This window comes from Chinchilla lanigera, unplaced genomic scaffold (genome assembly GCF_000276665.1).
Source record: "Chinchilla lanigera isolate Chin_1 unplaced genomic scaffold, ChiLan1.0 scaffold00079, whole genome shotgun sequence".
NCBI classification, from domain to species: domain Eukaryota; kingdom Metazoa; phylum Chordata; class Mammalia; order Rodentia; family Chinchillidae; genus Chinchilla; species Chinchilla lanigera.
In genome coordinates, this window is record NW_004955480.1 from 6,633,461 (window position 1) to 6,645,499 (window position 12,039).

Genomic DNA, 12,039 nt, shown 5'->3' on the forward strand with positions numbered 1-12,039 from the left:
TGATTCAGCCTGGAATGCCCTCTCCATGCCACTGGAAAAAGTCTGCTCATCTTTCACAGTTCAGATCGAATGTTCGCTCCATGACACTTTAATACCAGGTGTCCCATCCTGAAGATTTAATTCCTTCCTTCGTCCTTTATACCAATACTATTTTAACTTTTATCATATTGCTTTTCTATTACCAGTACATTACTTGAATAGATTAGCACAGTGGTTTAAAGTATAGCTCCTGCTGCAGTCTTCCTAGATTTAGTTCCAGATCTCAGCAAGTTGTCCAGCTTATCTGTACCTCAGTTTTGTCATTTGTCCAGTGAAGCTAAAATAGTACCAGCCACCTGAATTTGCAGTGAAGAGCTAAGAAGTTAGCGTGTGTAAAACTCTTAGAACAGTGTCCAGCACATACTAGCTACTTTTAAAAGGTCGTTATTTTCATTTTCAGTGTTATTGTTGCTATCTAATTCTTGTGTTGCTGTCTGATTTCTGTGTCATATGGGAAGATGAGGATATCATCATATTCCTCTTTTCATCTTCCTACTGTATGGAATAGGCCAGAAGCTTACAGATATTTATTGGAGTGTTTGAGGTATGACAAAAATACAGTGAATGTTAATTTTAAAAATTATGGTAAAAGACACATGGTCATTAATCTCTCTCAAACTACTCCTGCTTCTAACATTCCTATGCCATCTTTCTTGTCACTTTCTGAAGCAGTTCTAGAAGTCCTCTTTGAAGAGTGTCTTTAGTTACACAGATGTGGCTGCTTCAGTGTCCAGAATCAGTGAAAAACACTTATCTTTTATGGTCATTTTCACTTTAGGGAAGAGTCCGAAGTCCTGCAGTGTCAAATTTGGTAAATGAGGTATATGAGGACACACTGTAATGTTTTACGTCTCTCTATTTCATTGACTGGCACTCAGCAGCAGTATTCCCATATATTTTTAAAATCACACCTCATCAAAACATCACACTCATGAAAGAGGGCTTCTGGAAGTTCTTCAAAAAATGGCAAAAATGATGGACACAGGGGAAGTAGTCTGTGCAGAATTAATGATGATCTTGCTAAAATAATTTTTTAAAAATTGAAACATTCACCATATATTTCCATCACACCTAGTATATAATACCTTCTATTTGTACAGTGTTCTGCTTGCAACATCATCACCCCCTTGAACCTCACAACAAACTTGCCAAGTTGTAGGAATCCACATTTTACAGAGAGGATACTGAGAAGTAGACATGAAGTGAATTGTCCACTGTCACACACAGCGGGCATGAATCTCCACCTCCAAGGACATGAGAGAGGGATGCAGGTATGCTGGGGATTTGGGGGAGGTTTTTCCTCTCTGGCCCAGCTACCCCCTGGATCCTTCCACGTCCTTCTTCTCACTGCAAGAACATGAAGTAAGAAGGTTGCAAAGAAGTGAGATCCCTATTCACACTACGGAACTGATACAGGAAAGGGTGTGGGCAGGAGGAGGTGATTAGTACAAGATATCCTCGGCTGTGACTGTGGCCTCTTCGATTTTGGTCTTGATCTCTGGGAGAGGAATCTGGCTGATTGCCACCACAACCAAGTTTGCTGCATGGGCCGAAGCGCTGGCCACACAGATCCAAAATGACTCTTCATAGTGCTCCTCCACCACGACAAACTGAAAGAACTGCTCCTGGAAGTTGGCGATTCGTTCTGTCAAGTCGTGAAATTTCACAGCGGCCATGAAGCTGGCGATGGCTAACGCCACGACTCCACCTGAAACCCAGAAGATGCCCTTCATTCACCACTCCTTTCTGCAGCTGTAAGGACTCTATGTGAGGTGACATTCCTGTGCCATGCACACTTACTTTGGGTTTAAAGAATTACAAGGCAATGCAAACTTTAATTTGTTCTTAAAAGCAACAGGTAGCCCACAGTGTGAGGACAAGAGTCAGGGTTGTGTGGGGAAAAGAAAATAAACTTTATATCAGATGGACTGATCTCCCTAGATATTTTAGGAAATATTTTCCTCCTTTTAGGAAAATCATGCCATCTGTTATGATTTATATCTAGATGTCCCCCTAAAACCTCATGGGATCATAGATGGGGCTTTTGGGAGATGACTGGATCATGTGGGTGTGATACTTATCACTGCATTAGTCCACTGGTGGATTTATTGCTGGGTGTGATGTTGGGAGGTGAAGCCTGGTGAGGAAAGGTAAGTCACTGTGGCCGTGGCCTAGAAGAGTATATATGTATATATGACCCCCCTCCTCCCTTGATCCCTCTCTGTTGCCATGAGCCTGCCATGCCCCTCTGCCATGCTTCCCTGCCTTGGAGCCAGCTGACTATGGACTGAAACCGCTACAAACTGTGGGCCAAAACAAATCTTTCTTCCTTTAAACTGTGAGTGTTGGCTGTTGTGTCTCAGCAACAAAGAAAGTAACTAAGACATCATCCTTTCTAAGATATCCACATTTAGGGAAATTCAGCCTCTGTCTTAGGATCTCTACATGGGTTGGGTGGGGAGAAGTAAGAAAATCACACTTTGCAGGCTGAGACCCTGGATCTGGACCATTGCTTTCCTCTTTCATTCTGTTCTTTCCATGATTAAGACTATCAAGAGGGCGTGAGAGAAGAAAGGCCACAGGGGGAAAGGCAAGTGAACAGGGAGAGTCTGGAGTTCCATATCTCATTTATTTCTCTATCACTTATTTGAAACTTTGACCTTCTTAGGAACTGGTTTTTCTCTTTTTCTCTTGGTGTATCCTTTTGTTTCCTATTTTGATTTACACTAATGTTTTAAAAAACACATTTATTAGGCTTTTTTATCTTTTGTCACTGGCTTATTTCAAGTAGCATAATGTCCTCAATATTACAGACTATGCCATCTTCACTGAAAAAAAATCTAGACACTGGAGACAGACATGAGCATGGAAAACACAAATTTACCTTCATCCTAAAAGCCAGGTATAAACAGTTTGCACACATTAGTATAGTATATTTCTTTACATTTTTTCTTTAATAAAATTAGTATTATGTTGCTGTTACTTTTATTTTTAAGTTTTATTTTCCCCTTCATTTGAACATTTTTGCATGTTAAGTTCTGTCAGCACAATTTTAAATGAGTGTGTAATATTTTATTTTGGCAACACTATAATTTATCTAAGCCTGACCTTATTTCTGGAAGTCTAGATGACTTCTAACTGTTAATATTGTAAATTACTGTGATGAACACCATTTTGTGCAGATCCTTATACTTGTCTTATGTGCTTAACATAAATCCTCATGTGAAATTATTCATTGAAAGCTATTTCTATTTTTAGACTTTGACACTGAAGTTTTGTCTACCTGCCTGTTTTTTATATGCTCATCAGCAGAATTTGCGAGTGTTATCTCTCTGAGGAAGGACACTGGCAGACATAAGTATTTATATTATAAGCACTTTTCATGTGCCAGCCATGGTGAGGGCCCGTACAGAGACAAACGAGACACCTACTGTCTAGACCAGGCTAAGCCACATATACAGGTGATCCTACAGGGTGGCTAGCATTGGTACACAAGCAAATATTCAATAACTGATTTCTAAATATTAAATTTCACTCTAACAAAATAACATGGTCTGTCTATACTTTATAGTCACCTTGTATAAGGTATAGGCAGTGGAATCTGTATAACATACAGTGCCGTAATGGAATCTTGACTATTTGACATGGGTTTTCTTAGACAGTCCTTGTTTTAGGGGATTTTGTTACTTTCAATACAGATGGTTTGTTATATGTAAAATTAAATGTCATTGTGTGTATCAGTACATGTCCACATCCCAACACAACATGTACACTCACAACTTTGTGTTGGAAACATTTTTGACTTGGAAAGTCAGTCATAATGGTCATAAATAAGATCACAATCAATGAAAAGACAAAGGGCTTAGAGCCAGTTATACTAGAGTTGGAATACTATCCCTACTACTTATCGCTGTGTGACTTTTTAACTTCTCCGAGCTTCAGTTTCTTTATCTGTGCATGTGAGTCTACGAATACCTCCTCATCGGAATTGTGAGGTCAAAGTGAAGCAAGTCATGTAAAACCCTTAGACCCACGCCTCGCACTTGGGGGATGCTCAATAAATAGCATCCATCCTGTATTAGGGCGCAGTGCTGGGAATGTGTTTGGGGAAGTGAGAGCAGAGAAGTGCAAACAGCCAATGGGCTGCATCTGCATTAATAGGGGTGTGTGTAGGGGGAGTCCAAAGCCATTGGCAGCTTAATGGCATTTTATTTCTTCTTCTGTTTGGGAAGTCTCAAAGGATTAGCCTTTTACAGGTAGTTTTCTCGTGTGCAGTACCCTTCTCCTTCTGTCATTTGTGGAGCCCTCCCCGCAATATGAGCTGTAGCAGAAGCTCCACCTCCTCACCCCTCTCCCCATCCCCAGATCTCTGTCTCTCCCCATCCCCAGATCTCTGTCTCTCCCCATCCCCAGATCTCTGTCTCTCCCCATCCCCAGATCTCTGTACTCCCGATCACCTGGTCATCTCTTCACTGTGCTCCATCTTTAGCCATTCATACACTCTAACAATGTGGTTGTTCTGCTTTTAGTAAAGAGGACATCGAGGCCCACCAAGGAGAGCTTAGATCTTAGGAGGTGAAAGTCAAGGGAAATGTTTTAGTTCCTTTATACCTTCCGTCCAGCTATTTGGAGTTTAGCCTGGTGATGGTGTGGACAAGAATTTTTGTCCTTAGGAGGTTTCTTACCTGCCAGGATGTTCCACAGGCAGATGCCCCCGGGGCCATTGACTGCCCGATAAGGGACCTGGACCATGTTGAGAATGGCAAAGCCCATGCTGACCAGAGCCAGGGCCAAGGCCAGGAAGAGGAGCAGCAGAATTGTCACATGAAGGCCGGTGTTGAGCTCCTTCACCAGGAGTGGGAAGACTAGGGAGAGAAGACATAGCCCCATAGTTCAAAGTCAGAGTTCAGCTCATTTTCAAGGAAAACCCAAACTTGCTTCCCAGGAAGGCTTTGGTAGAGGAGGTGGAGAGAAAGACGGGAAACACCGGGTTTTCCAACATCAAGATACTTTCTGGGATGAACTCCTAGACCCTAGAGTTACCGCTTGTCAGTTGACCAACAAAATCCTCCCAAGACCAAAATGTGCCCCAGCTGGCACATGAAAATTTTAGTTTTCCATAAGATGCAGCAGAATAATTTTGTGAAATATTCATTTGTATTTCTTTTATCTATATTTGCAAATAGTACCAGCTATGAAGATGAAATAACATAGTAGAGTACTCCAAGTATTGCCTGAGGGAGTCTGCTCTCAAAAATGGCAGCGTGGGCATTGATGTTATTTTTACTCTCTGACCTGGGGAAGTCACACGGCTTCTCAAAGCCTCACTTTCTTCAACAGTGCAGTGGGATAGTAATGGCTGCATAGGAGTGGGAGGTTATCAGCTCCTGCTGAGCAGTCATGGGCCTTGCTCCATACATCTGTCATCCGTCACCTCATTCAGTCCTTAGGATAAAGACATGAAGAAATTCCCTTTACCCAGAGGTTTGGAGATTAAGTTCCTTATCTTTGCGCAAGGCAACCCTAACTCTAGACAGGATTATAGTCTTATGTATCACCTGGCATTAAGAGCCTCAAGCCAGTTTTCAGTAATTATAAAGGGAGAATTTAAAATAACAGAAGTCAAAGACCTCCTGAGAATGCCCACTTCTCTGCAACTACTCCAGAGTTTCTAATGAATGTTTCTTGGTGAAGTCTGGGTCTATCTGTTGAGTTTTGACCTCATTCCTGCATTGGATACCAGGGACCAACCCTTCACAGGCTCCCATCCCTCCCTGGGGCCAGGATTCAATGTATCCCTGGTTCTACTTTCACCCTCTAACCCTATTCCTCCAGCTCCTTGCCCTGCCCACCTATCTCTTTTTATTCAGTAAGGGGTGGAATCTTCTAAGCCTTGGCAGTAAAGTTTTATCCTTCTCTTGAAAGGTTTCCTTTCCATGCACAAGTTTCCAGGCACTCCGCATTTATATCCTTAGTTCTGATTTAACTTTCCAGTTCTATATTTCCACTTACTGTTATCTCCATACGGTTATCTCACCAGCCTTGGAAATTGTACCCGGGAAGATGAGCTCCTTCTCAGGAGGTTGTCTTTCTGAGGCATCTCTCTTCCCTTTGCTTCCATTTCACCTCTGCTAAAATTTTCCCCTTTCTTCTCAAACCCTCAGCCTATTCTTATTCCAAACACAGTAGCATGCATCTGATTACCTGTTTTGTTATTTCCTTTTTGATCACGCTGTTCTTTGGATGCATGACTAGCACAGTAACCATCATTAAATTCTTAAAATAGAACATAATCACCTATGGGATTATCAAAGTTCAAAATGCTCAATATATTGCATTGAGGATGGTCTAGGGAAAAGGCACTCTCAAATCCTGTGGGCATATTCATTCCTACAACTTCATCAGGGTGCAATTTGCCAGCATCTTTTCAAAGAATTTCATGTCTAGGAATGTATTTTCCAAATACATGTATTCAAAGCTGTATTTATTGGATGTTTACTGCACTGGCAAAAGATTGGAGAAAAACCAACACATGAATCAAGAGAGGTAGATTCAATCAGTGAAGGTACAACCACATGACATGATGCATCTTTTAAAAAGAACTCATGTATACATGAGGATATGAATGTATACCAGACTTGATTTAATAAAATACTGAGAAACAATCACATTAGAATGAGGGGTACAGGGAAATAAAGGAGTATTTGGGGATTATAGAGTGATGTGGAGAGGGAAATACAGTACCCAACTCAGGCTCCATTAGGAGGAAGGATATGAAGTATGTTCTAAAATCTTTTCATTACCACAGGATAAATCTTACCTACCATCCCCCAGCCCTACTCATGTGTCATGACCTGGGCTCAGGGTCTCCTGGTGAACCGAGATCTCAGTACTTGTCTATACACACCGCTACTTAGAAATTCAAGTCTTTCCTTGGGAGTTTCAATGCATTGATTCTTTCCATTTGTTTTTGAGGGCAAGTCTACATTTGGTCCCGTCACACTGAGCAGCCCCAAGAATGCTGTTGTTCACTGACCTTTTGTGTTTGTACTGTTACCAAGGGTTTTAGCTGTCTCTGACTTAACAAAGAAATTTAAGTTTCCAGATGGAAATGACCAGCATAAACACAGATGATCCTCCGGCACAAATGAGCACAGCTGCCTCTACTGCATGCAGAATGTGTGCCTGGCACTTCATACATGTTCTTTCTTTTAGTGCTCATGCCCACCCTCTCTCTCTTACACATGAAGAAACTGAGGTTCAGAGAAGCTACATCGCCTAGCCAAGTTCACACAGCCAGGAAGTGCTGCCTTCTTTGCTAGAAGGCTCATAACAGAAAAGTCACTAAACTTAGATAAGTAAAGTTTTAGAATTTTAATCAGAGTGTAGCTTGAATTCCGGAGGTGTTATTTTGAATTTGAGTGAGTATTCTTATTTCATATGCACTAGACCCACCTCCCTTGAATCCCAGAATTGGTAGATGATTCTACCAGCATCTAAAACTTAGATGATTTATTTGTTCCTGATGCCAGAGGAGACCAGCAGTCCTCTTTGCCCCAGTATGGCATTGGAAGTCACACCCAGGAGGTGGCCACTGGAGAGATATTTGTGGGACAGGAATTAGGGAGGGGACCAGAGAACTGAAAACTGCAACACACTTTTGTATTGGATGCTTTCACAGAACTTACTCTGTGTATTGAGTTCTCTGATTTTCAATTTTTTTTTGTCAGTGAAAGGGACATAATAAAAACCTTTCATGTAGCATAGTCAAAGCCACTGGTGATGGCTTGAGAGAATAACGCTCCTTGTGTCTGGTCCACACCCCAGCTCTCCTTTTGGCAAGTGGTCATGTGTCTGTTTTGTTTTTCCTATTTTCCTAATGGCAACCTGGCCTGTAAATGGTCAACAGATGAACATTTAAACACTGCTAATGTAATGATTGTCTACTCCTATTTCCAGCCACTCAAACAGACAGGTTAATTTGCTTTTATTTCAAAAGGTCTAGGTACAAAAAAGGACCTTAACTGTTTGTGATGGATCATGCGTTGGCGTTCCCTGTGATTGATGTGGGAACTGATTCCTTTGGGCGTCTCTTTGGGAGGCCTCTGTGAAGGTGAGAAAAGACACTTTGTAAGTGAGGCCCAATAAAAATTCTCCACTCTCTAATTTACAGAGCACTTCTACATCCTCATCTCTGCCGATCTGCACACGGCCCTGCAAACAGGAATGCTTTTCTTTTCTTTTCTTTTTTTTTTTTTTGTCTTTTTGAGACAGGGTCTCGCTATGCAGTTCAGGCTGGCCTTGAGCTCACTTTGTAGCCCAGGCTGGTCTCAAACTTGCAACGATCCTCTTGCCTCAGCCTCCCGAGTGTTGGGATTACAGGCGTGCACCACCACGCTCCGCTCAGGAATGCTTTTCTATGGATCAAATATATGTGGCAGATGTTGGTAAATCCTTACTCCAAGTTAAAGGTGAGAGACTCTGACTAGCCCATTGCTCCTATGGGCTTAACAGCAGCTGGAATTAAGGCTCATAAATCTAAAGGAAACTAGATTGCATTGGAGAACTTAATAGTACAGGCAGTGTCCCAAACTGCAGTGGCGTAACATCAGCTAACCACAGGAGGAACCCAGGCCCAAGGGTCCTGTGAGAACTGCCAAAAAGATTCCTTCTAAGACCCTGTGCACCATGTGCACAAGGCCTCCTCTGGGACCACCCCAAGCAAAACATTCTCAGAAACTGTCCTACCTGGGGATAGAAATAAGACAACCTTTGTGTTTGTCACACAGGTCTGATGCTTCAAGGACTAGAGCATGTTAGAGGAGCCAGGGAGCTAGTGCCTGTGGGTGGCCTGAGACAGGGAGAGAAGGGAGATTTATGGGGTTCCTCTGAAGGGCGAACAGAAAGCTATGAAAGCTATTTCATCTGCTGGGAAATTTCTGTGAGCTGAGGATGCCAGGGGTCTTACCATTAGGGTGCCACTGGCATGTGACTGCCCTGTAAGCTCACACTCATTCAAGCTTCACTGTGTCCCAAGGACATCCTCTGCCATCAGGGAATGCAGTTTAGAATCAAGCACTGCATAAAATTGTCTTGGTCTTCTTTTAACATTTCCTTAATTTCTTCTTCTTCTTCTTTTTTTTTTTTTTGCTTATATGTAGTCGTTTTTCAACCTTTAGGTCATGTTTTAAGTGGAGCTATTTTTCTAATATTCAGGGTTCAATTTAGTGGGTGAGTACATATAAATATGCTTGGGTTTTTTCTTGAATAAACACAACACGTATTTTCTTCATGTATATAAATGATGACGGTTTGCCTTACATTTGTCAACAGTTCCAGCTTTCTGTCTGTATACATTTACTAGCACAGGTGCCCTGGCCAGCTTTCTAAACACTGAGATACAGAAATCAGGTAACAGATAAAATTCCTGATCTTCCTGCATCTGCATGGTGTTGATGAATCATAGTTTTGTAGGACGTTGGTCTCACTAGTGATCTAGCTGTTTTATTCTAAAAGCTTGGAGAAAAAATAATAAAGGCTTAGGGAATCTAGTTTTTCTTTTTTCCCCTTCCTGGAAGAGCCTTCCTAAGGCCAGCTCAGATTCCTGCGTCTGTCTTTGCTGACCGCTCTGTTTACATCCTGAGTGCTGTGAACCGAGACTGAACGCAGGCCAAGGCTGGTGTGGCTCACGTTCCAGCGGACAGTCCATCCAGGACCGTGCCCAGGTCTCTGCCAGCCAAATGAGCTTCAGCCCTTGTCGTCTGATCCCAGCACTTGGGGTAGAGCTCCTTTGCTTTTTCTCAGACTGGGAAGCTTTTGGTGACACAGATGTGGAAGCAGTTACTGACTCTTTTGAAGAGTCATTTCTGCAAGCGTCTACACCTGAGGGTTTGTGGTTCCGAATGCCAGAGTCACATGGCATGGGTCTGGTGTCTGGCATTTGGTTCTGTGGTTTCCTGGCTGAATGACCTCGGGAAGATTATGTAATCTCTCAAGCCTCAGTGCAAATGGAAACATTAATCATTCCTTCATTATAAGTTTATTGTAAGGCTTAAAAGAGACAAGCTGTGTGCAGCCATTAGTGGAATGCTAACACATATAAGCCCTTAATATTTTAATAGGTATTATTAATAAAGGTAAGCTACAAATCTCTATGTCCCATGTTCCTAGCTGCCTCTATTAAAAAAGGAAGTCTTTTTGTTTTTTAAAAGTTTTTATGCTGAACAAAAACCCTTCGCTTGCTATGGACTTTGACGTTATACCTTAGACTGCGGCAACCCTGAATTCTGCATTTAGACGTAAGCACTCTTACAAATTAAAAAAGAAATCTATGGCTAAGTCAGCTTTCATGCCCCCAGCATACTCACTTGTGAATTGAGACTGGCGGTCTCCGAGCCCGCACTGCCGCACCTTGCGACCTCTGAAGAGCCCATAGTAAATGTCCCCAAGGAACTTGACCAGCTCTGGATCCGTGGCATTGACCAAGTCCACCCCCGTCTGACAAAGGATTTTCCCACTCAGCCAGTGCGGCACGGCCAGGGCAACGATGAGCAGGAGGAAGGAGGAGAAGCTGAGTAGAGAAGCCAGCCCGTACCACGCTGTTTTGAACCATCCGGGCATGCTAGGGGGCGCGGGTGGTTGACATCTTCCAGACACTTAGCAATGCCCTGCTCCACAGCACCTCTTCCAAGCATAACCTTTCAAGATTCCGAGTCCATCCTGTCGGCCTCCCTCAGCGCCTGTCTTTACAGCCTATGTTTACTACACGCACATCCGGAAGACTGCAGAGACAATCATCGCCAAGCTCGGTGCAGTGGAGTGTGTTACTGGAGGCGGTAACCTTATCTCTCCCTCTAGACTAGTGTTTCAGCAGCGGGTTTAATTGTTCCTCTGCTCAAGTATTTAAACAACCCCGAGTGGACCTCCTAATGGCAGGGAGTTAGGAACAATCGAAACCAGGTAGACAGGAGGATAAAGCAGTGTTCAACAGTCTCCAGAAATGCACATGGTGGAAGGTAAACGAAAATGCAATGATTCGCACTTGCACATGGATCAAGGGTCGATCTCTTTGATGTGTGCCTTGGCATTTCGTTCTCTAAATGTCACTGCTGTCAGAATCCCTGGAACTGTGATTAATACAGTGTAATAACCCCAGTTCCTAAGACTTTAACTGAAATGTGTAATACGGGCTTTGTGGATGTGTGACTGAGTGCATCTGCTGAGGGTAAAGTCACAGCATGAATCTCATGGCTGCTGGGCACAGCCTAGACACCAATACTGCATATTCTGAGCCGGGCTGGAGGCACTGTGTGTGGGTGGGAGGTGCAGAAAGATGTTTAATGCAGGGCCCTGTTGGCAAGAAGATTATGAAAGTGTCAGCATGCTGGTTCTCAAACAAAGGTGATCTTGCCCGTCAAGGGAAATTGGGCAATGTCTACAGATATTTTTGGTTGTTTCTGATAATGGGGGTACAGAGGCCTGCTACTGGCATCTAATGCGTAGAGGCCAGGAATGCTGTACATATCCCACCACGCACAGGACAGCCTCTGTCACTATTACCTGGTCGCAAGGGTCGGTAGTGCCGCAGTTGAGAAACCTTGTATTAGGTTCTGTGGCTTGGTTTGGTCTCCGAAGTGGATTTGGATATTCTTGGCAAGTGAGGGCTTACTTACCTTGCAGACACAAAAGTCCAATGGCAACAGGCTTAAACTTGAGTCCCTACCAGGCCAAAGCCCGTGGTGTCTCATGTATGAATAAGTTTTAGGAATTGTAATAATTCCCCATGGTATAATTTGCTTTAAGGGCATTAATTTATTAAGCATAAACATTTAAATTATACACTAGCATATGACAAATTTTGTGTTCTTGTTCTGGCAATTTTTAAAAATATGTCCCCAAATTGATACTTAACTCTGCTCCTACTGGTAAAATGGAAGAGGCCTGGAACTCTAAATCTCTAGAAAGCGCAGTGAATGCTGAGTTAGAAAAGTGATAAAATCA

The 12,039-nt window shown here is 42.8% G+C and overlaps 1 protein-coding gene across 1 annotated transcript; it reads right to left on the reverse strand.

Moving 5' to 3' along the window:
• Nucleotides 1-1,192: 1,192 nt before the first annotated feature.
• On the reverse strand, nt 1,193-12,039 carry Clrn2 (clarin 2; the record flags this gene model as incomplete). The annotated part of the gene is given in 3 exon segments (XM_005402498.2): nt 1,193-1,747; nt 4,725-4,904; nt 10,407-12,039. Coding segments are annotated over 3 exon segments (699 nt in total). The 3' UTR covers nt 1,193-1,481.